The sequence below is a fragment of the Cydia pomonella genome, chromosome 1, assembly GCF_033807575.1.
Source record: "Cydia pomonella isolate Wapato2018A chromosome 1, ilCydPomo1, whole genome shotgun sequence".
Taxonomy (NCBI): Eukaryota; Metazoa; Arthropoda; class Insecta; order Lepidoptera; family Tortricidae; genus Cydia; species Cydia pomonella.
This window is the reverse complement of record NC_084703.1, coordinates 34,468,473-34,494,170: the sequence shown is the minus strand read 5'-3', so window position 1 is coordinate 34,494,170 and position 25,698 is coordinate 34,468,473. Positions and strand designations below refer to the sequence as shown.

Sequence of the window (25,698 nt, the reverse complement as noted above, 5' to 3'; positions counted from 1 at the left end):
TTATCATCTATGTAAACGATATATGCGATGCAATTAAGTATAAATCCATTTTATTTGCCATGCACATAAATAGGGAGCAATATCACCTTGAACAGGGCTTGACAGAAACAGTGCAATAGCACGTTTTTATAAATTTTTGTAAATATTACATACATAAAATTATGATCTACTTGTTGTATGCAGCGTTGGCCGAACGTTAATTACAATTAAACATTACAAATTGAATCGTAAACTGACGAGCGGTTACAGTTGAAAAACGAAAAAACATTGATAGCATGGAAATCAAATATAAGCGTGTTACTGAAAAGTACCCTAAGTTTGAAGGGTATTAGCTGAAGTACAGACTTGTCAGAAAACTTAATGCATGTGACGAAATTATGCTGTAATAAAGTAGATTCATATAAATAAACAATTGTATCTATTTTATTAATGTGACACTGATTTTTACTCCCATTTGTGAAGTATAATTTTTCACAATTCAGCCGCGTATTCGCGTTAACGACAATTCCAAAGTAAACAAGTAGTAAATAAAATCGCTATCCACATTTTAAACTACAGTGTGAACTCCATATAGCGACACCCAAGGGACAAGGGACGTTTTTTTGACGCTATAGAGTTTTCGTTATTTAGAGAGAAATTCATATTAAAGTAAAGCAACCATAGCCAACAAATGTCGACGTCATAGGGAGAGAAGTGAATCGTTATATCGAGTGACGTTATACGGAGTTTACTGTAATTATATTACAGTTCGACCAGTATAAAACAAGCTTTCAAATCATGGCTAACTTTTGTTTATTAAAAGCTTTGGATTACATTTTTTAGCCAAAACCTTTGTGATAGAACTTATGACCTGACTAAGTAATGCTTAGTGACCTTATAGTTTACTCAGTTAGGTTAACAGAATCGATTTGTTTAGCCTGGTGAAAGAGAAACACTATGCCATGCATATTCCACACAAGTGTTTCTGTTACCGAGTAGTTTCTGTTACACCAACTGCCCTGAGTATTTTCTCTGTTCTCTAAAGAAGGAACTAACTACCTTCAGTTTATAAATCAGATTAAAATCAATAGATATACATACAATTATTTCTTTAGACTTCAAGGCGAGCCAGTAAATCTCCGAGAACAACAAGATGCTGTAGAATTTTTCATGTCCCTTGTGGAATCATTAGATGAAGCTTTGAAATCATTGGGACAAGAACAACTGATGGCCAAAACATTAGGCGGTACTTACTCAGATCAAAAAATCTGTAAAGGATGCCCACACAGGTACGAGCCACGCATGTGCTTAAATGTATAAATATGCTGAACAAATATGTAAATAACACATGTTTACAGGTACTGCAAAGAAGAACCTTTCAGTGTAGTGTCTTTAGACATAAGAAATATGTCACGGCTTCAGGAATCTTTAGAAGCATATGTGCGAGGCGAACTTTTAGAAGGCGCTGATGCTTACCACTGTGATAAGTGCAATAAGAAGGTATAGCTTTTGTTGGTCTTTGTAAGAAATACAAACTATTTTGCATTGCTACTAATCTATATTGGTAATTTTATGTATATGCTCTATTCACAGGTTGTAACCGTAAAAAGGTTATGTTTAAACAAATTACCCCCAGTTCTAGTCATACAACTTAAAAGGTTCGAATACGACTTCGAAAAAGTTTGCGCTATCAAATTTAACGATTACTTTGAATTTCCGAGGGAATTGGATGTTGAGCCGTATACAGGTAAGAAATTAGTTTCTTTAGAAGACGTTCTGTTTGTATAACTATACTTGCATACAATTTTATATATGTACGTATATACATTGTATACAATCTTGTTAACGTGAATATTGTATGCGCCGCCAGCTCGAGGCCTAGCACGCGCGGAGGGCGACGCCTCTCTCTGGGAGGGAGGTGAAGAACGGTCGCCCGAGACCCACTATCAGCTGAGCGGCATTGTAGTGCACTCTGGACAAGCATCCGGGGGCCACTATTATTCATATGTGCTCTTACGGTAAACTATTTTTTTAATAAGATTCTTATGTAGTATAGGACCATTAATAGTAAAATTGATTGTTATTATATGTATCAGAGATAACGGCAGTGAAACAGGACGGTGGGTGAAACTAGACGACGGCGACGTGACCGAGTGCGCGATGCACGACGACGAGGAGATGAAGGCGCAGTGCTTCGGCGGAGAGTACACGGGCGAGGTGAGACTTTCCAATCCTTAAATATACTTTGGCATTTTAATCGGATGCTGAACTTCTGCTGCTGAAGTACTTTGCGAACTTCTTGCCTTTTATCAAGATGTTTAATTTAGTTCTGTGCTTGTTGCTTAGCGATTTCTTAATAATGATTTTATCTCAAGATTCTCCAGCGAACTTCTCAGTTTTCTTTGCGTTTCAATAGGAGACTTGCCTATAGCAATAATGATACAGTATTTCACTGCAACCATGTATAATGGTAACTTCCAGGCTGCTACTTGGTTGTAATTACGCTCCATTCGTTTTATTATTTTAACAGCCAAAAAATTGAAATATATAGATTTGGACTGTCTTTATTACCCTGTTTTGCTAAATACATACTGTGTTTTGTTTTATCCCCTGCAAATGCATTAAATATTTCAACTTCAACATTTATTCAGCAAATAGGCCACAAGGGCACTTTTACACGTCAACATGGAATTTACATACAAGCAAAAACAAGCACGTCAACTACTACTACTAGCATGATATTGATATAATTGACCATTAATGTTTTTATTTTATATAGAACTAAACAATTGTATTTTTTTTTTTTATTTTGATGTTGTAGTATTTTTGATATTTTTTGCATTTCCTTTTTTAATATCTTTTTTTATGTGATGTTTGGCACTGCTGTCATATTCCTTTATCTAAGATGCTGTTTTCAAAATTGGGGCGATACTCCAGGGAAATGAAATGTAAACAAACGTTTATATGAAAGAAAGATACAGCATATGCGAATTTATTTGTTATAATGCTATTGTAAATCACGTGAAATTAAATAAGCTGGTGTCAGAATGTAATATTCTATAAGGCACAGTCAACAACTACTCAATATACTACTTGTATTCAAAATCTGTCAGGTTGTGTAGTTTGATCAAACAGCTCATATTGCTATCTACTGTCCCTACCGGCGGAAACTAGAAATTGGTACAGAGTCCGTCACTCCCAAGGGCCTCAAGGCTGTCCGTTTAAATCGAATCACACGTAGCTAATTCCGAGCCTCGACAATAATGTACTATTAGCTGCCAGGCGCCCGGAGGATAGCTCATTGCCTATCAAGTCGTCAAGATTGGCCGTGCCCTCGCGCCGAGTTAGACTATACTACCTCACACGCATAACATTTTAATGACATTATCATTGAAGACGGCGCGTGCCTTGACTCATATTGTCATATTATTAAAGGTTAGGTTAGTTAACACACACAAACAAAAGTCAGTAAATACATTTGTAGACTAATATTACTGTATACGTGGCGTGGTGGGTGTGGTGCCCGGAATGGAACGCACAGTTTAAGAATGGTTTATCTCTACTTTATAGATTAGAGAAAAGTATAGCGTAGCAAAATTGGTGTTAAAGTTTGAGCAATTTACATAGATTTTACCACCAGACATGTGAAATTTCTAGGTTTATAGTTAGACTTCCTCAGTTTGTCACTTCAAAGTCTGTGCAGATTTACCTTAAGACGGACTCTCTATCGAGTGATTTTATATTATTTTTCCTAATATCTCATTTTATCCTTTTCCTTTTAACGTTTTCCCTATTGCATTCTAACGGACCACAGCATCCGCTTAGCAACCTAATTGACGCATTTTCTGATTTGAAGGTTATTATGATTAACATATCTACTTGCGCATGCGTTAGTTCTGCAAACGTTATATGTGTATCAATTATTCAGGCTAGTAATTCTAGGCCTACGCATGTGCACGTGTGCCTTACGCGTGAAGTGGTAATCTCTTACATTGTTCCAGATATTTGATCCGATGTTAAAGAGGGTCTCATATAAACGCCAAAAGAGATGGTGGAATGCATATATACTATTCTACACGAGGAAAGACACGATTGAAAATACTAGTCTTGTGCAGTCAATGAGAAATATGAATTTCAAGTAAGTATATGTAATTACACATACTAATCAAACACACTAATATAACAGTTTAGTGGTTTTAACTTCTTTTCCTGACAAGGAGTACTACGTAAACGAAGATAAAGCAGGGCTATATTTCACCAGATCATACCATACAGATATTATTATGGAGTTTAGTGGTTCTGAAAGTGACAAGGCAAACGATGAAAGTCGATCATCATTTAATCCAGAATTTCAAATAAAATTAAATGTCGGAATCGGATTTTGAAGAGAAGTTAACAATTATAAAAGAAAGACGTGCAAATGCTGTTTCTGTGATGAAATAGCCATTTTACCAATTTAACACGAAGCCACTGTTCATGCTATAAAAATAAGCGACTTGGGTCCGACAGTAATAATATGTACTTTTTCTCATGGGTACAATTTAATACGCATTCTCTATAGGTCTCTAAACCATTTATTCACACAATTAGAATCTTTTTTGTGTCCATTAGCCAGGTATTTGGTCTATCATTCTTTATTTTTACACAGAATATACAAATCGGCTTGTTGCTCAAGTAACTTTTATATGAACATAGATTTGGTAGCCTATTATGAATATGGGTTTTAAATAGTATTTTCTGCCACCGCTCTATAATAAGTAGCGAATGATGTATCTATAGTAGATCGTTAATAACTATAGTTGCACTACTTTTCATTTCCACTATGAGGAATGTAAAATACATATGCAGGTACAGCTGTATGAATGAACCAAAATTAAGGTATACGGACACGATATTAATGAAAGCATATATCAGAATCAATATCATACGATAAATCCATTTTCAGTGTACTAACACGAGGGCGGTGGGAGTTCGTAAGAGGGAAAAAAATTGCATTTACATGCAAGGATTTTTTCTTAGACTTTACATCTCTAGTACAATCAATGATTCGTTGTTCTGAAACAATTGGACAAATTCTACAGTAAAGTGCTCGGTTTTTTTGTGCACAAATCGTAGCGTTAAACTCGTGCGATCAATGCAATGAGTTTGCTGCGTCTGCGTACCAAAAACACGTCACTGTTTTTTAGAGCAAACGCGTGCGTTATACGCATTTTTCATTTAGGATATTCGATTTTTTATATTATAGCTCTTTCGATCCTAATACGAGAAAAAAGTGCTACCAATATCATACATTTTTGTTTTTCCGTCATAAAAAGTTTTATTGAAAAAGTAAACCCAGTGGGTGAAAATAATTTTATCTTAGTAAAATAATATCATCTAACCATGGCATAGAACCGACAATCTGTATTCTGTAGATGGATTGTTACTATGCTAAATAGCCGACTAATAAAATCTTCTCTTTGGGAGATGAAATATTAGCAACGGCCGTGTTTAACTAACCGCGTAGAAGAGCGGTACTCTCTTAGCACAAGTGTTTTCTCATTTAAAAAGAGGCATCAGCGCAGATATTGTACTTAATTTGTTTTTAAGCTACTGAATAAAAATATTTTTCACCTCAGCAGCTCGAACAAGCCTACTTTCGTCACTCCAGGGAGTGAGACAAACTAGATTTTTAATATAGTGAAGGGCATGAATACAGGAATGAAAACTTTACTTGATGTTAAAGGGTCTAGCAAGCTAAGCTAAGAAGATTGGCCCCCGCAAGGGATTTGGTTGTAATTTGAGGTGCAGTAGTGGCAGGTCCTAAGAACACTGTATGCGTAATATCAGCCTTCGATCTTCTTTTGTTTCAGACTTATCCACGAAAATGTCAAAAAATCAAGGTAATTTTTAAACTGTTATTGCAGCTAAACCGAGCAATCGACAGCAACCAAATAAATTCAGAATTAAGGAGCATAAAATGGGGTTCATAATGCATATTTTTACAGACATTCATTTCCTTGAACTTGGATGAAAAAAATAATGTAATTTTTTTCTGCTCCATTTTTTTGCCACTTTTCGCGGAGACACAACTATCAAAAAAATTACGTGATAAGCCACATTTGTTAACTACGTATCCATTTAAAAACATTTTTAAAAATCATGGTGCGTCATATTAAAAAAAAAAAAACAATTACGAACATAAAGTCGAAAATATTTGGGCTCCACATACCAGTGCAAATGTCTAAGGAGCTCTTTCTGAAATCCTTACCAGACGTTGACATTTCTCTTACGGACGAAAATATTGCCCGTAAGAGAAAATGTGAATATTGTAGAATCGAATTTAGTTATACTTGGGACGATGAAGAGTATGACTGTAAAAATGGAAGAATTGTATTGTTCTGTTTGCTGTACCGAGTTATTTGTTAATATGGAATGGTAATAAAAAATGTTTTTGTCAATGACTTTACATCCAATACTTTTATGTACCCACTTCGTTTCTTATTTGCATAAATTTAAAAAAAATTAAATAATACCTAAAGCAATCAATTTTTGCAGCGTTCTTTATCATTTTTTTAGTTCCATTTGTTTTGCGTAAACATATATTACAACATTTACACCTTCTTTCAGACATTATTAAAATTGCATAAGAAATAGCTAGAAAATGTGTCCTTTAATTATTTCATAATGAAGGAAAGAGGAAGTTATACTACAGACACATTTGCCACTAGGTAGTAGGTACTACTCTATTGATATAATATGATATAGTAAACATATCTTCGTAATTGTTTTTTTTTTGACATGACGCACCATGATTTTTCAAAATGTTTTTAAATGGACACGTAGTTAACAATTGTCGCTTATAAAGTAATTTTTTTGATAGTTGTGTCTCCGCGAGAAGTGGCAAAAAAATGGAGCAGAAAAAAATTACATTATTTTTTTCATCCAAGTTCAAGGAAATGAATGTCTGTAAAAATATGTATTATGAACCCCATTTTATGCTCTTTAATTCTGAATTTGTTTGGTTGCTCTCGCTTGCTTGGTTTAGCTGCAATAACAGTTTAAAAATTACTTTGATTTTTTGACATTTTCGTGGATAAGTCTGAAACAAAAGAAGATCGAAGGCTGATATTACGCATACAGTGTACTTAGGACCTGCCACTACTGCACCTCAAATTACAACCAAATCCCTTGCGGGGGCCAATCTTCTTAGCTTAGCTTGCTAGACCCTTTTCTTAATCTTTTATATGTTCTCACTACTGAGGTTAAAAGTTGTATGTGTCACACGAGAGCAAAGTTCTTTTACATCTCGTGTTTTTGAGTCCCACGCTACGCTCAAGATTCTAACTTACAATCACAAAATCAACACTCGCAGGAAAAACTAACTATCCTCTCTTGTTGCACAATAGTTATTTACGATACAAGTGCAGAAAGTAGGAAATTCGCAACGAGTTGTGATAAATTAAAACACGACCGAAGGGAGTGTTTTAAATCGACACGAGTTGCGAATTACCTATTCGCACGTGTATCGTACAACGTTTTACAGTACATATGGCTCTTTAAAGTTTCGACATATGCACGGAAAGTGCTCTTTCCCGCACGCGTGCGGGAATGTAGGACCATATGTACTGTAAATAACTATTTTTTTTATACTACGTCGGTGGCAAACAAGCATACGGCCCGCCTGATGGCAAGCAGTCTCCGTAGCCTATGTACGCCTGCAACTCCAGAGGAGTTACATGCGCGTTGTCGACCCTAAACCCGCCCCCCCTCGTTGAACTCTGGCAACCTTACTCACCGGCAGGAACACAACACGATGAGTAAGGTCTAGTGTTATTTGGCTGCGGTTTTCTGTAAGGTGGAGGTACTTTCCCAGTTTGGCTCTGCTCTAGATCTGGAATAACATCCACTGGCTGTGCCCTACCACACAAAGCGAGATGAAATTCATTATTCTATTTTAACGGCCACGAAGGGTTGCCCACAAGGTGAAGTTCTCTCACCGACTCTCTGGAGTCTGGTAGTGAACTCACTGGTGGAAGAACTTAACAAAGGCCCAATATACACGGTAGGGTATGCAGATGATTTAGTGATTCTTGTAAACGAGAAATTCCCGGGACTAGTATCAAAATCATGAATATAGCACTGAAGCAAGTAGAGAGATGGTGCAACCGCCATCAACTCTCCATCAACCCAGGCAAAACAGTGGTAATACCGCTTAGCAGCAAAAAGACCCTCAGTGGCATGGAGCAACTGAAGCTTTATGAAAGGGTACTGGAAATGTCCGATGAAGTGAAATATCTAGGTGTGACACTAGATAAAGAGCTGAACTGGGGTAAGCATGTCGAACTTACCACAACCAAGGCGCTGAGAGTGTATGGAATGAGAACGACATATGGCAAAACATGGGGTTTAAACCCAAAGGTACTAAGATGGATCTATACCATGATGGTAGACCTATCATTTTGTACGGATGCCTGGCATGGTGGCCAAGGACACTGAAGAGCACATGGAGGGATGCCCTTAAGAAAATACAAAAAACGGCATGCATGGCTATTACCGGAGCGTTTAGAACAACGCTAACAGCGGCGTTGGAGGTACTGCTAGACCTCCCGCCGCTACATTTGGTGATACAATCAGAGGCGCGGAAATCGCTACACAGGCTGGCTTTAACAGGCTAATGGAGCGATAGCAAGCCAAAGACTAAAGACACCAACAGTCAGTTGAGATCCCTCAAATGGATAAGTTCGCCTTTGTACTTCTTACTAATTGTATGTTACTTTTAATATGTATTTTTGTACAATAAAGAGTTTATTAATACTACTACAAACATGGAATGTGACAATTTCATGCAAAGGATAACGAATATGGGCTGCGATAAGATGCAACCCAAGTTTGTGTTCCGTAAGAATTTTGAAGTAACAGTTCCAACAAGGGCTGAATGGACCGAAGGTCTTGAAGCACCAATCTCTGATGAAAACGTTATCATATGGTACACAGACGGGTCCAAGACAGTATCTGGTACGGGGGCTGGCATTTATGCGAATGACTTTAGTAGTAGCAGAAGCATGGGTATTACCCATTGGGTAATTACGCTACTGTCTTCCAGGCCGCGACATACGCTATAATTGCCTGTGTGCATGAGAATATAGCTAGGCAATTACAAGAGAAGAATATCTATATACTCAGCGACAGTCAGGCTGCACTCACAGCGCTCACGGCGCCCAGAGTGGACTCTAGACTGGTATACAATAGCGTCCAAGGTCTGAACAAGCTTGGAAGGCAAAGTAAAGTGCAACTGGTATGGATACCAGGGCACGAGGGATTCATAGGCATTAGGTGGGTCCACACAGAGCGAGCATACGCGCGAGGCAATTCTACACTGGCCGGTTCGTGAGTGAGGAAATTGCCTCGCGCGTATACTCGCTCTGTGTGGACCCGCCTAATGAAAATGGAGATGAACTTGCCAGAGCCGAATCTGTAAGTAATAAGACTAATATAGTACATTACGATACAAGTGCGAAAAATAGGAAATTCGAAACGAGTGGCGATAAATTAAAACACGACCGAAGGGAGTGTTTTAAATCGACACGAGTTGCGAATTACCTATTCGCACATGTATCGTACAACGTTTTACAGTACATATGGCCCTTTAAATGTTCGACACAGTAACATAATATGCTACTTCTCGCACTAGTGCTATAAAGTAGCCCCATATGTACTGTAAAGTATATTTATGTACTCCGAACAATTTGTGGGGCTCTCACAGGGAACCATTATAACGGCTATCAAGGACCACACTAAGACCAGACATCAAAAAGAATGGGATAGTCTGACGGGTCTAAAGCACTCAAAAGCTCTTTATACAAGGACTCCGTTGTAGACTCCGGTTGGAGCAAAAAGCTATGGAAACTTGCAAGAGACAACTCAAATTATAACAGGGGTGTTTACGGGCTATTACGAGGTCAAAGGAGTTTTAGCCAGGATGGGCCACTCCGACAACACCGACTGTCGAATGTGTGGTGAAGATGAAAATACAGTAACACACCTAATGTGTGAATGTCACACCCATGAGTCGGGAACAAATATCCATGCTCATCACACGAATAAATGCCCTTACCAGGATTTGAACCCGGGAGTCCCGGGACCATCAGCTTTGTAGGCAGGGTCACTACCCACTAGGCCAAACCGGTCGTCGAAACCAAAGGCATCTGGAACCAAAGGAATTCAAAAGGCTACCCATAAGCTCCATCATCCGGCACATGGACATGGTCAAAAAAGCTCTTGAGTAGCTGACGGATCTTTCCTTAGGGGGCAACTACACAAAAGATCCCTATGTGTCGAAGTGTGCAAGGGCCCCCGAAAATCAGAAGATAAGAAAAGAAAATAATATAATAATGCCCATCGACGCGAAATTGACAAATGACGATAGAATAGTAGTTTAGGTAACTTCTGCATTGACGTTGACTCACTCATGTTTCACGTAAAAGAAAACTACTCAGCCTGTTGCGCGAGGCTCCAGACGGTTGCCCCTTTTGCCACCCCCAAAGGCCGCCCTGAGTGAAAGGATAAGGATCCAAGTCAAATGGCGTTCTCTAAGTTTTAATCATTTCGGCACATGATTAAAACTTAGAGATGGTAGTAAATTTACGGTGGCTACAAAGTTTTCTTTGAAAATCCACCTCTATTCTAAATTCTCCTTGCCTTCCGTCACAATAGGCTAAACAGGGGATATTAGTATATAGATTATTAGTAGATTGATTATTAACCAAGGGCTGAAATGGTGCCTTTCACCCGAGTTAAAACGTATTTTCATATAGAAAGTATGCGAGGAAACCAAATAAGACAAGGCCAATTGGCTACTTCACAGTTTTTTGTAAATAATGTCAATTGAGCTTGTGCGGACCCTGGCCCTAGACCGGGAAAACGTTAGGTAGAAGAAGAAGAATGTCAATTGATCTTGATTTTCCAGCGGATCATATGTCTATATGGGACTCATGGCATTTAGGCAACACAATGTTCAGAAATTAGAGTTAAAGTCTGACGCTTGTATTCGACGATTGAAACGCCTCTAACATAATGATATTGTAATGTGACGCCACATTACATAAATCTGCTCTTAATGTATGGAAGATCTAGAAAATTGCTATTTTGACGATGAAATATTGCGTTTGTGTATATAGTTGTCATTCAATTTATTTTTCAATAAAATGTAAGGAATTGAATGGTACCATTTTCTTTTTACTTTTTGAAAGATAATAATAAAAAAATAGTTATTCGTATTTATAATCACAGTCTTTTTAAATTCCCCTTTTTTATAGGGGAGAGTCGGATATATCGTACCATTTTTTACATCAACTTGGATATTTTGTTTTTGGAGGTAGATGTGTTTTACTGTGCATATAAAAGTTCAGTTACTTGGCTATATTTTTATAAACTTAAACCAGACGGGTATATTGTTTGTTGTTGATTTGTTACTTATTAAGTGCAATATATGGTAACTAAAAAAATACCATTTCTTTGATTATTGATCTCACGCACGATTCCTGACGATGAGTCAAATTTATAAGAAAGCATTAAAATCAAAATAACATGATATTTTATTGAAACTTTCAAAATTTCTTGACATACTCGAGAAACTCGAGCATCCCGGTCGAGAATTCTCGGCTCTCGTGCCTCGAGAAATAATAATAAAAAAAACCGGCCAAGTGCGAGTCGGACTCGCGCACGAAGGGTTCCGTAACATTATCTATAAAATCGGCAAAACAATCACGTTTATTGTATGAGAGCCCCCTTAAATATTTATTTTATTCTGTTTTTTTTTTAGTATTTGTGTAGCGGCAACAGAAATACATCATCTGTGAAAATTTTAACTGTCTGACTATCACGGTTCATGAGATACATACAACCTGGTGACAGACGGACAGACGGACGGACAGCAATATCTTAGTAATAGGGTCCTGTTTTACCCTTTGGGTACGGAACCCCAAAAAGATCGAGAAACCAGAAACCCTAAACCTATTGTGCTAATATTGATACCCAAGCAAGTGAAATATTCAAAATTGAACCACGAGCGTAGCGAGTGGTTCGAAAAGTAGAATCTTGAGCGTTGCTATGATTTCAAGGTACGAGGGTTAAACAAACTTTGTCCCCTCGTGAAACACAACATTTTTCACCACACCATCGCGAGGAAATCACTTGAAAGACAATTTTATCAGCCAACATGAGCAAACAACTTAAAATTGGCATCGAATTACTTTTTTACACATGTGGATAAAATGCAACTTTTTCATCAATTTTTGAAGTACAAACTGAGCCTTTACGAGCTGGTGTGTTATACCATGATGATGCATATAAGAAAATGAGTGATGCTAAGACCTATCATTTTTACGGATGCCTGGTATGGTGGCCAAGGACACGAAAGAGCACATGCAGGGATGTACTTGTGAAATTACAAATAAAGGCACATGGAGGTATAGTTCGTGTCATCCACTATGACGAGCATGTTTGTCAAATTTTAACTTTAATAACATGACAATACGGCACGCCTCCTCGTGAATGACACGATCTATACTGCTAGACCTTTCGCCGCTACATCTGGTGATACAATCTGAGATACGGAAATCGTTACACAGGTTGGATTTAGCAGGCCTCTAGAGCGATAGCAAGCCAAAGGCGTCCAAACTCTGAACTGGGAGGAAAAACAAAGTGCAAATGGTATGGAATGTATAAATCCAAGGGCACGAGGATATCCATAGGCAATGAAAATGCACGTAATACGTAGTATTATTAGTCCAAGGTCATAATATTGGATTTTATATTGTCAATTAAATACGACTTATTAATAGATATTAAAAAAAGAACAAAAGTATTCTACAAAAGTACTTTTTTATATAATTAATTTTCTCTTTGGAAATTAACAGCCGAATGACAGCATTAAAAACGTAATTTCCGCTCCTGATTGGAAATTACGAAGCCATATAAGACTAAAACCGACCAAGAATGATAAATGCCATTGTGATACACAGAGTCGGAAATTAGTGCTTTAAAATCATCGAGTAAATAAATGTTTATTCGAATATTTAACAGGACTAAAGATAAATACGAAAGGTTGACGAATAGGCACGAAAAAAGCTACTTAGAAACAGTGCATTTTTATAGAACTATTTCAGAAAGTCGATTAAAACGTATTCATGTACGAGTAACATACTATCGGGAAAAGGTGTTATAAACTAGTCATGTAAACATTTACATGTTCAGTCAACCAGTTTATTCGATCAAAATGCGAAAATGTTTGAGGTCGATTAATAGCTGTAAATATAGCCAATAAGTCCTTAAAGCATTATTAGCAGTGATCGGATTTTCCGGTGCAACACCGTGGGATACTCGTAACAAGTAGAAAACGTAATATGGATATGACCAAAATTCCCGGATTTCGTTTGAAAAGAAAATATCCATATGATAGGTATACTTAGATAGGCAGCTCAAATTACGAATATACTCTTAAACTAAATCTTTATCAATGCATTGAATATTCTTTACTTTAATTTAATGTAAACCTATACAGTATTTTTAGTAGATATCCATATTATTTGTTATTATTATCACATATAACGCCGTTTATCAATACTTCAATAGGTTATATACATACAGGGTGTAATCGTTAAGTGTGGCCAGGCCATAATTCCGCAAATATATCAGATATCAGAAAACTTCCAACTGATATCGAAAGTGCGTTACCCAATGAGTAAAATTACATTAAAAACTTTTTTTAAATAGATGAAGTAATATTAAAAATACTAAGTTAAAACACTCCCATACATTTAGTATGACGACTTACAGCCTCAAAGAATGTCGGGTGTCGTAAGAGATAAAACTGTTTGAGATTCGTTATTTGTACGAATACATTGTAATAAAATAATAAAACTACCGTTTATGAAATAATTAATATGACATTTATTTTGAAATGAATAATTATTTTATTTACAACAGTTGCTCGATGTGACGTCCTTCTTGTGCGATACATACACGGGCCCTCCTAACTGTTTCTAAATGAACTTTTGTTAACATTTGCGGGGTAATTAGAGCAATGGCACGGCGTACGCGATTTTTTTAGCTCTTCTAAGCTGTGCACTCTTTCAGCGTAGACACCCTTCCTTTATGAATCCCCATAAGAAAAAATTACACGGAGTAAGATCCGGGGATCTTGCCGGCCATGGAGTCACACTATTATTGGCTATTATGCCAGTAAAATGGTCTTTTAAAAAATCCATGACAATACGTGCGTTGTGTGGTGGGGCTCCATCTTGTTGGAAAATTATCAACCTTCGTTCTTCGTCTGGAACGTGTTCTAGGAGACGCTGCAATTCGTTTTGGATGAACTCAAAATATTTCTGTCCAGTCAATGTGCCGCCATAAAAATAAGGCCCAATAATCCTGTTACCAAGAATACCACACCACACACTGGTGGCTTTATAAAATATTGGAATGAAAATATCTAACTTTAGTATTAATTTAAAGCCGTCAGATAATAATAGATCAGTACGTGTAAATACTTGAAAATGATAATTAATTGATATGGAGTAAGTGGTTAACATAAGAAAATTCATGAATCATTTGATAACGGTGAAATGCCTCGGCCGTATAAACTAGTCTTTGAATGAACGGCTTACCTATTAAATGTATGGAAGGGTTTGAAGTTAATTTTTGGGATATTTCTGCTTTTATTTAAAAAAAGTTATTAATGTAATTTTACTCATTGGGTAACGCACTTTCGATATCAGTTGGAAGTTTTCTGATATCTGTTATATTTACGGAATTATGGCCTGGCCACACTTAACGATTACACCCTGTATATCATTCGATATCTTAATGATACTGGCCACTTATGGTGCAAAGCAAGAAAACAAATAAATAATTAATTTTGGCCGCGGATTAAATCGTTTAATTTATATGTAATTTATGATTACTTATATTAGTAATTCCTTTGTAAATGCATCACGTTGTGAAGGGCGTGAGTAGATCCGTACTAACAAAATAAAAGTACTAGGCTGTTTGACTATGAAATTTAGCACAGCCCTGGCGCACGCAGGGGCGCTCGCCTGGTGGGCGCTCGGCGTACAGTACGGGTATTGTATTGTATTGTATTCGGGCGATTTTCCGCAACTCAACGACTTGCGCCTATTTTGCGTGATATGTTGGGGGTGGGCTAGTCCTGCCAGCCCAGCTCCTCGAGGAATCCTATCAAACCTTTAATGTTGAGTAGGACCTCGGGGAGGTCTCTCGGAGATCCGAGATGTTTAGCCCTGTATGGAGTCACTCCGCTGCATTCCAGCACCACGTGAGAGGCTGTTTCTTCTGTCTCCATGCATCCTCGGCACAGGGGACTGTTGTGAAAAGATGTTTGTTAAATAGTCCATGACCTGTAATGACACTGGTTACCATACTCAGTCGGACCTTCCCTAGTTGCAGGAGCGCCCTTGTGAGCTTTCCGTTGATGCTAGGCATGGCTTCTTTTGCCTGTCTGCATCCAGTCTGGTTCAGCCAGTGTTCTGTGTGTAGTTTCCCTGTACGTGCCAGCAGCATTGAGCGTACCTTGCTAAACGGTATCGGAAGAATCGGTTCCGGACCAATCGTCCGGTACAGTACTGGTTTAATCATAATGTGAGTTTGCCAACCCGCACAGCGGGCGCTTATAAATATTGCCCGGATCCTGGGGTAGCGTGCCGTTTTTCGTCTGGCAGTGAATGTGTTAAAATCGATGTCAACGTAAATAATTTGGAATTGTCATTAAAATGTCAAATAAAGATAAAAATATCACAAAAGAACGAAATGTCATGTTTAAAATACAAAAACAATAATTTATAGTCTTTTTCGAATGGAAAGGGTAGCCTGATATGATCCAACCTCTTTCTTACCCATACTCCACTTAGAATTTTAGTGACATACGTTTATTTGTATAATCTCAACAAGGACCTGTCTCTATTTTAAAAAAATATGTATATTTTTTCAGGGAAAGTGCAATTCCTCGACCTATTTGGTTGTCAGTCCGTCGCAGCAATATTGCTTTTTCTCACAATCAAGATCAATTTAGTTTGGAGCATTTCAACTTTATGAAAAAGCTGTGTTTCTTGAGGTTACAAGTGCCGCCGGGTACGACAAATGCTATATGGGTGCGTATTAATATTTTTTTATCCAGTAATTATAAACTACTCTTGATGACGCCGTAATCGATGTGTTAAACAAAGTAAAAACATATTTTAACAATTGATTTCATGAGCCTATATTATGAAAATTTGATTTGGTTAATTTATAAGATCTTATTGAATGAATTGCTGGTGAGATTATTTGCTAACTTTTTTGATGATTATAGGGCCCAGAACACGAAGAGATGTCGATGCTCACAGTACAGCTAGCAACAAAATTCTTGTTCCAAGTTGGGTTTCATACAAAGAAGACTCTTCGAGGGCCTGCGTCAGATTGGTAAGAGATTTTTTTTACAAATCTGATTGATTGAATACGTGCTTATAAAACTATTATAATATGTTTTCACCACACCAGGCTCGTAAAGACTCTTTATTCTTCAAATCTAATGAGAAAGTTACATTTTATCCATAAGAGTGGCAAAGTATGTTAATGCAAATTGAGTTGTTTCCTAATGTTGACTGATAGAATGGACTTTTACCCATTCAGATAGGGTTATTACCACTAGTTACCACCAAGTTGTTACCAGTGGTAACTACTGGGAAAAAAATCACAGTAGTTACCACCATACTGAACCAAATCGAGTTGGGGGTAACTACTGTTTTTTCCCCTTGAATTCCTGGATATTATCTGGATAACAACTTTGCTCCCTTGTAAAACAAATAATTATTTCCAGGCACGACATATTATGTCAGCACCTACGATGTTCCCAAGTAGTCAGGTCATGGTTTGCGACAGATCTCTTCAAGCATCCTCACAGGTAAGCTACTCGTAGTTATGTCTAGTCCATAACCGAGCGGCACTAGGAAAGCGCTCCAGTGTCCATGATATTTACCGTGACACCTTGCATTGAAGCTAACCTGAAACTTCTTTGAGTATTCACTTTTTATGCTTAAACCGTTTACTCCCACCCTTTCTATACGGCGTCGACAGAACACTTACATCTGTGTTTCATCGGCCATGGTGGTTTTCATCAGCGTTTCCACTTTACCAAATAGGTACAGTCAGCGTCAAATACTTTGTAGCAACCAAAGTGGCCGAATAGTTCGGTACACCATATATTTAGTATGGTGTACCGAACTATTTGGCCACTTTGACTGCTACAAAGTATTTGACGCTGACTGTACACCGTCAAAAAGTTTAAGACCAAACACGGAATATGCAAATAATCAACATTTTAATGATTTTTTTGACGAAACTACTATTTTGCAGTAGATACCTACAATCCGAAAAATAAAGCGTTAAACAATTTATTAATCAGATTTATAAAAAAAAAGTCATATACGAGGGCGGTTTGAGAAGTCAGTGACTTGTAAAACAAAAATCATTTTAACATATAAACTTTTTAATTACAATTCTGAACCCCTTGGCAGCTGGCAGTTTTTTTTTTTAAGGCGGGGCAGTAAAAAAGTTGTTGAGGCATATGTCAAATACGATCGGAAAATTGTAAAAAGCGAATTTCGTGTGTTAATTAAACATTACTTTTTACGTGGAAAAACTATTAAAGAGACTAAAAAATGTTAAAAAAATATTATGGGGAATCTGCTCCTTCTCATGGAATGGCACATAGGTGGTTTACAGAATTTCGTTCTGGACGTACCACTACCAATGACGCAGAACGCTCTGGAAGGCCGATTGAAGTGACCACTGATGATGTCGTGAATAAAGTTCATTGTGACCACTGATGATGTCGTGAATAAACATTTTGAATATGAAAAAGCTTTCCGCAAGATGGGTGCCGCGTTTGCTGACAGCCGATCAAAAACGACTTCGTAAAACAACTTCCGAGCAATGCTTAGCCAAATTCAAGCGTAATCCTAATTAATTTTTACGTCGATTTGTGACGGTAGATGAAACGTGGATCCACCATTATACGCCGGAGACGAAAAATCAGTCAAAACAGTGGATTTCTGCTAACGAACGGGCCCCAAAGAAACGAAAACGAAAACCGTTAATTCGGCAGGAAAGGTAATGGCCACTGTTTTTGGGACAGCCAAGGGGTTATTTATATAGATTATTTAGAGAAAGGTAGAACAATAAATGGCCCTTATAATGCTACTTTGTTAGAAAAATTTAACGCAGAAGTTGTGAAAAAACGGCCACATCTGGCAAAGAAGAAAATCCTTTTTCACCACGACATTGCCCCTGCACACTCGTAAGCAGTCGCAACAGCCAAATTAGTAGAATTGCGTTACGAAATACTGCCCCACCCGCCTTATTCTCCAGATTTGGCCCCATGTGATTTTTTTTATTCCCAAACATGAAGAAATGGCTCGGTGGGAAACGATTTTCATCAAATGAGGAAGTCATAGCTGAAACTGAAGTATATTTTTCAGGGTTTGACAAAAAATATTTTTGGAGGGGTTGAAAAAACTGGAACATCGTTGGATGAAGTGTATGGAGTTGAAAGGAGATTATGTAGAGAAATAAAACTAAAAAAGGTGAAATAGGTTTTTTTTTTTCAAAAAGTCACTGACTTATCAAACCACGCTCGTATATAATAATAAAAAGGTTTTTTCACAGTTTCTCCTTGACGCTTTTCCACTACAGAGTAATCTTGATATTCTTTCTACAAGTTTGTGTAGTAGCGTTTCTTGGCATCTTGGCCTATGGATTTCCACTCATATTGCAGTATCTCCCGTAGAGTTTTTGCTGATGTCGGACATTGTTTTCGGACCCTACGGGCGAGTTCATCCCATGAAAGCTCGATTAGGTTAAGATTTGGTGATTGTGGTGGACAAATCATGTTTTTTAACACACCTTGCTGTTCTTTATTGGCCACTACAGATCTTTGCCGAATGCTTAAGATCGTTATCTTCTTGCAAAACTAAAAATTGTGTTTGGTTTTAAACTTTTTGACTGTAGTGCACCTTCCAATAGAACGCGTATACATTATACTCATTCAAATAATTATAGCTGTGTTTATAATACGCTTCAGGTTATAGGATGTAATGCAACACATATTTAACGATTTCAGATTATGCGACTATTTACTGTCGTGTCCATCTGCTGAAGTACGAGTAGTGTTCATGAAAATAATTGTGCTCCTGGCTCACTTCTCAATCCAAGACCCACCCGGTAAGTAAATCGTGTAATATACATGTAATGTCTGTCCAATGACTTCACTTTATCTGTATAAGCATTAGTTAGGCTTTCTGTTATTGATCTTACGCTTTAAGAGTCACACGAACCCGTCACCAAAAAGCAGCTCCCATCGAAGGAACGCTCTTATTTTCAAACGACAAACCTATGCTTAATTTACATGAAACTCGGCACGAACATTTTCGTGACGTATAAATATGTCTAGTACTTTACGTTGGTAGTTTTCGTTGCTTTTACTTCTACTCGCTCTAATTTCTTTGTATTACAATTTCTACAAGTAGTAGACGTTTTGGCGACCGATCTGGCCTATACCCTAATTCATAATCCAATTCCATGAAATCTACCAAGAAATGTCACTGTCACAATGACAGCTGTCAACGTCAGTATGACGGACCATATGCCAACCTTTTTGGAATAAGAAAAAATATAATTATCTCACTGAAGGTGACGAAGTTAATAAAATCCGTTTGTGTATGGAATACGGAAGCTACGTCACTATCGCGGCAAAACGTCCCACTTTGTCGCTTGTCATAATTACGCCTTGACAGGTTATTCGTATAAAGATAAAAGCAAATCTTCCATTTTCTATACCTTTAATAAAACGCCAACTACATAAATACCGGGTTTTTGTTAAACATGTCGCTTATACGAGGGTATATTGAAAAATTCGCGGCCTGAATATTAAAAACAAAACAGAGGTTTTTTAATTTTTTTTTATTTTTCTACATAGTCCCCGTCGAGTTGAATGCACTTGTTCCATCTGGATTCCAGAGCCATTACACCACTTTTGAAGAAGCTTTCCTCGAGACCTTCAAAATAGGCATTCACCTCAGCTTGGACCTCGGCGTTGCTTGAAAATTTCATACCACCCATATGTTTTTTTTTTTAATTAGGGAACAGATGAAAGTCTGATGGTGCTAAATCGGGTGAATAGGGTGGGTGGGGCAATAATTCAAACCCACATTTGGCAATCTCCGCCATCGATTTTAGTGACGTGTGAAAGATAACTTCTGGTGGAAGATAACTTTCTTTGTCAACATTCCAGGTATTTTTATCTTCAGAGCCTCGCGTAATCTGCGTATTAACTCGCAATAATAGTCGGAATTTATAGTTTTACCTCTCTGGAGGTAGTCAACCATTATTATTCCCTTTGCATCCCAGAAAACAAATGCCATGACTTTATTGGCCGACAAAATTGCTTTGGCTTTTTTGGGAGGCGGAGATCCAGGACGAACCCACTGCTTCGATTGCTGTTTGGTCTCTGGTGTATAGTGGTGGACCCACGTCTCGTCCATAGTTACAAATCTGTCCAAAAAGTTGAGTATCGGCTTCATACAGGTCTAGACATTCACGTGAATTAGTACGGCGAGCGATTTTTTGTTCCACTGAAAGAAGCCTCGGGACCCATCTCGCCGACACCTTGGAAAAACCTAATTCGTTGACTATAATATTTTGAGTTCTTTCATAAGAGATGCCTACGATATCAGCTATTTTCCGCACCTTTAATCGCCGGTCTTTCATTATCATTTCGCATATAATTGCCACATTGTCCGTGTTAGTCACCGTTGTTGGCCTCCCGGGACGAGGGTCATCTGCGATACTATCTCGTCCACGCTTGAATTCAGCTGCCCATTTTTTCACCATCGTATATGATGGACAGGATTGCCCTAATGTACTTTTCATATCATCATAAATTTGCTTCGGTGTCAATCCTTTTTTATGCAGGTATTTAATCACAGCACGCTGCTCTAATTTCTCCATTTTCACGATATCTACCGACACGTAACTTTAAATATGCCGTAAAATTGCTTTTAAATATAGACGCCAATTGAAATTTCGCGGGAAGACAGTTGAATAATGACAGTTCAAAATGGCGGTTGAAAAAAGAAAAAAGTTTTTTTTAAATGGCCATACCGCGAATTTTTCAATCAATCCTCGTACTTCGACTCTTAGATGATTGTTATGTATATAAGCAATTATGTATTCACTATACGTACAAAAAAACTGTCAAAGGTATCGTCTTTAAGCACTTATAATTTATACAGTACAAGCCTTGCTCAGTTGGGGACTAGAGTATTTTTAAAACATGCTGGGTACGGTGGCAGGTGTCATCTCAATACAATTTATAATCTTAACTGCCAAAGTGTATTTAGAACCCATCGGTTCTTTTCTGGTTACCCCTTTTTGTTTGAAAAATACTATAAGTGACAGACGTCAAATACCGAATTAAGTGACAACTCGACAAGTGAATTTAATTTCCGCCATAAATCCATCATGGTACCCATAAGAGTGTATTACACTATCCTGTTCTTGTCGTTTTCGAATTAACGTTTCAAAGTATAATAATAATACACACATCTTAAGACGATAATGTAATTGTATTAAAACGGAATACCAAATGTTGTTTAGACCTGAAGTATTACCATTTCAAAACGAACATTTCTGCCTCAAAATAGTTTTAATTCAATATTAATTAATGAGACTGCTTTTTTATAAGTCTGATTATTTAAACTAAGCATCTTAATATTGTTTTTAAAATTAGTAGTAACTGATTTACTTACGTGTATTCTTTCGCCAATAATATATTTACTATTTATGGAACGTTTCATTTTACTGGCAACACAGTGGTAGATTTGATGGAATTTAATTATGAATAGGAATAGGAAAAGGGTATAGTACCCACTGACCCTGCCTATGAAGCCGATGGTTCTGGTAAAATCCCAGTAAGGGCATTTATTTGTGTGATGAGCACGGATATTAGTTCCTGTTTTGTCTATGTACATGTTTTTTATATTATAATTATAGATTGTGTCATTCACGTGCCTTGACTCGTATTGTCATGTTATTAAATGTTAGTAGATGACTCTGCGCGACATCGTGGATTACACGAACTATATCAATAGTTGTCTGAGTACACAACACAAGCCTTCTTGAGCTTATTGTGGGGCTCAGCCAATTTGTATAATATGGCTTATAATATTTATTTATGACATATAAAACTTTGACTCGCTGTATTTTCTTTGTATTACAATATTTACGAGTAGCAACGTAAACTAGTACCATACATACATATGTTACAAGAATATGAATGTAAAATTTCATGCTATTTCAGAATGTCGTTTTATTATGAGAGCGTAACTTGGATTGTATGGCTGCGGTCAGGTTCGTGTGACTCTTAATCGTACTATTGTTTTTAGTCACGACGTTTAAAGTGGAGCTCAATACAAATGACAAATAATGTTATTAAACAAATTTACCTTCATTTCTTCGTGATGTAGCACTTTTTGTGGACATTTCAACTATAAATTACATTATTAACACATTCACTGCGAGACAAAAAACGGCGCACTACCCCAGAAACCGGTGGCCTATATATAGCTGCGTACAAAACAACCCGCCCAGCGGGTTGTCCGGCATCTGAACAAAGTTCACGAGCCAGGTGGGTTCCTGGCAGTGAATGTGTTAAGTCCACTAAGTCCGCCTTTTGCACGATAAGTTTTCTTATGTGCAATGAAGTGTAAACAAATAAATAAATTAATAAATACTTTATAATGAATATGGCGTGAAATTGTTATGTTTGGCCATACACTGAGGGGTGGATATGTAGAGTCTATTAAACTCCACTTTATGTAGGCGCTACAGTCAAAACTAAGAGTCAGGGGCTAAGCTAAGCAATCTGTCATAAGAATGCAGGTCGATTATAAGGGTATATTGGTGATTGGTGCAGTGAACAGCGGCTACGGGTCGTGGGCGTCGCGCGACGAGGTGACGTCGCTGTCGGACCAGGTGCTGACGGCGGCGCGCGCGCTGGCCGCGCCGCACCACGCCGACTCGCAGGCGCACCGCCACCTGCCCCTGCTCTTCAATCTGTTCCACGCCTACTCCGTGCTCGGCATCAACGAGCGGCATCAGCTTTTACGGGTAACATCATTATTTCACTACACTGCTAGTTGTTGATGTTACTAAATCGTGCGCTAATAGTATATTGTGATACAACTGTGCTACGTTGGTCATAATCATAACACACGAGGCGATATTGTGCTCGCTTTCAGCTCGCGCGCATTAAGAAACCTGATGTGTGCAATGACCAATGCACACGTGTTTCATACGACGATTTTTTTCACACTTGCGAGGAAAAGAAAGAAACATCCCTATTAATCAAATTTCAATTTGTTAAAATAATTAGTAAAAGTCTTAATCGAATATAAACTGTCGTGAGACATACCAACATTAAAATAATTCCACGGATAGTGTACATAGTGAGTTCGTGCTGTTTGTCGCTACAAGTGTTAAGTGACCCAAACACCCCACCACCTATGACCGCCTACTACGACGGCGCAAGATCTCCCCCAACCGGTTCTCTCAGTGCGCGCGCAGCGTGCGACGCGGCGCGGCGCGGAGCATTACGCGATTCACGGCCGTCGTGAACGCTGCTCGCATTGTTAGTGCTTGAGAAAGGAGACCTAGGCTCTCCGAAACATGTCGCGCGAGTGACTAAAAATGCGTGAGTTTAATCCGTAGAATTATTTTAGTAAAAGTCTTGCATCTATTACCGGCCCCTCAACCCTGCCGCTGGCGACCCGGCCAAGGCACCAGCGCGACCAAGTCCTTGTAAAATCTACTCGTAACGTGACCCTTATTTTAACCGCGTTTAGGCTCTTAATACTAGATATAAAACGCGCGTAGATGTAGATGTAGTGTAGGGACGCCCCGCCGGAAACAGGCGGGCTGTCGATCACTTGTCGCGTTCATTCAGCCCAATTGGGTACTTGACACATGTTGAATATTATAACAAAATTTAGTTAAATGGATAGAAAATGAGCCATCCATTATAAAAAAGTGGAATTTAAAAAATTATATTGAGATTATAAAAAAATACAAGGCTTCCGAAGTCACAAAAACAATTTTTTGTTTGTCCTTCAATAATAGAAAAGAAAATGGTACCATTCGATTCCTTACATTTTATTGAAAAATAAATTGTAGAATAACTATACACATAAACGCAATATTTCAGGGTCAAAATGGCAATTTCCTTGATCTTCCATACATTTAGGACAGATTTATATGATGTGACGTCACATCATCTTATCATTTTGTTAGACGCGTTTCAATCGTCGACTGCGAGCGTCAGACTTTAACTCTCATTTCTGACCTTTGTATTGCTTTAATGCTATGAGTCCTATATAGACATTTGATCCTCAGGAAAATCAAGGTCGTTTGACATTATTTCCAAAAAACAGTCAAGTAGCCAATTCCCTGAAGTTGGAGCTGCAGGTTACTGTCCCGGCGGCATTCCCACACTACTCTCCTCAAATCTTCTCGTTTTCCTGCAGAACAGAAGGACATCTTTGAGTTCGATATCCTCTAGTTGCCGCATACATAATACAATCCGCTAGTAAGTATAAGCTAGTCTCCTCCTGACCACAGTGTGGACAGGTGGCGTCTCTACTGATTTTCATTATCTTAAGATGTCTATTGAGAGTGTTGTGACCAGTAATGATACCCGTCAGTAGTCTCAGACTGCTCTTACCTAGTTTCAAAAGATACCTGGTTCTCCTGTGGTCTACACCTTTAATCATCATCTTCAACTGCCTGCAACCAGTCTCTTCCTCCCATTCTCTGTGTGCTTCCATCTCTTTTACCTTCTCTGTAACTCCCTCTGTGACATCCGCTGACAGGCAGAGTCGGTTCCGGACCCATATATTCCATTTCCGCCCCTTACCTTGCCAGCTCGTTCGCCTTCTCATTTCGTGTCACTCCCTGGTGTCCTGGTACCAATGCCACCGTAACACTTCAATAAAACACGCGTGCTTTTTCATTATATTATAGCACTTGTGTGTAATGTGTGATAATGATAAACCCACTGAGTTTAAGAAGGTAACTAATTGCTAATAATATGTATGGACTCGGACTTAATTGGTTGAATAATATTTTTTTAAAGTAAGTAAACGGTTTCAAAAGTTCAGAGGTTTTATCTCGCCAACATTAATTTATAGATTACATTCTCTTGTAAATTACATTAATGAATAAATATAAAAAAATCGATTTGTTTTCAATCCATCGGTTATAATTATAAATACGAAAATATTCACTTCTTTATATTTTTAATATTGGCTGTTTGTCCATTTCGTTCGCGCCTTTGCCATGCGCGCGTAGTGATGAAAAAAATAACGCGCCATTTTCCGTATTTGTTATATTGGGCTAGTTTCGCAAGTTTCTAATTTGAAAATGTTCATTTCAAGTGTTGAAAATGCAGAACACATAAATTTGAGACTAAGAGAAATAATAATAGAGGCAAGAACCGCGAGTTAGCCTTTTACCATTAAAATCGAGTGTAGAATACTTAGCGGCATATGAAACTTTTGTACAATGGAAACCAGCAAAAACGCCCAGTTTTTCTCGGAAAACGTGTTTTTAGCTTTAATGAATTGGTGAACT

The 25,698-nt window shown here is 37.9% G+C and overlaps 1 protein-coding gene across 5 annotated transcripts in view; it reads left to right on the top strand.

Moving 5' to 3' along the window:
* LOC133520844 (probable ubiquitin carboxyl-terminal hydrolase FAF-X) overlaps positions 1 to 25,698 on the top strand; it is an 83,948-nt gene that overhangs the window by 36,122 nt on the left and 22,128 nt on the right. For 4 of the 5 annotated variants that reach the window (XM_061855555.1, XM_061855539.1, XM_061855531.1 and 1 more), the window contains 11 exons: positions 1,095 to 1,268; positions 1,338 to 1,479; positions 1,573 to 1,726; positions 1,850 to 1,997; positions 2,076 to 2,196; positions 3,981 to 4,117; positions 15,968 to 16,127; positions 16,328 to 16,437; positions 16,835 to 16,918; positions 19,136 to 19,236; positions 22,988 to 23,181. In XM_061855555.1, the coding sequence (XP_061711539.1) occupies positions 1,095 to 1,268; positions 1,338 to 1,479; positions 1,573 to 1,726; positions 1,850 to 1,997; positions 2,076 to 2,196; positions 3,981 to 4,117; positions 15,968 to 16,127; positions 16,328 to 16,437; positions 16,835 to 16,918; positions 19,136 to 19,236; positions 22,988 to 23,181 (1,525 nt within the window). The remainder of the gene's footprint in view (positions 1 to 1,094; positions 1,269 to 1,337; positions 1,480 to 1,572; positions 1,727 to 1,849; positions 1,998 to 2,075; positions 2,197 to 3,980; positions 4,118 to 15,967; positions 16,128 to 16,327; positions 16,438 to 16,834; positions 16,919 to 19,135; positions 19,237 to 22,987; positions 23,182 to 25,698) is intronic. The other variant, XM_061855563.1, reaches the window with a different exon arrangement.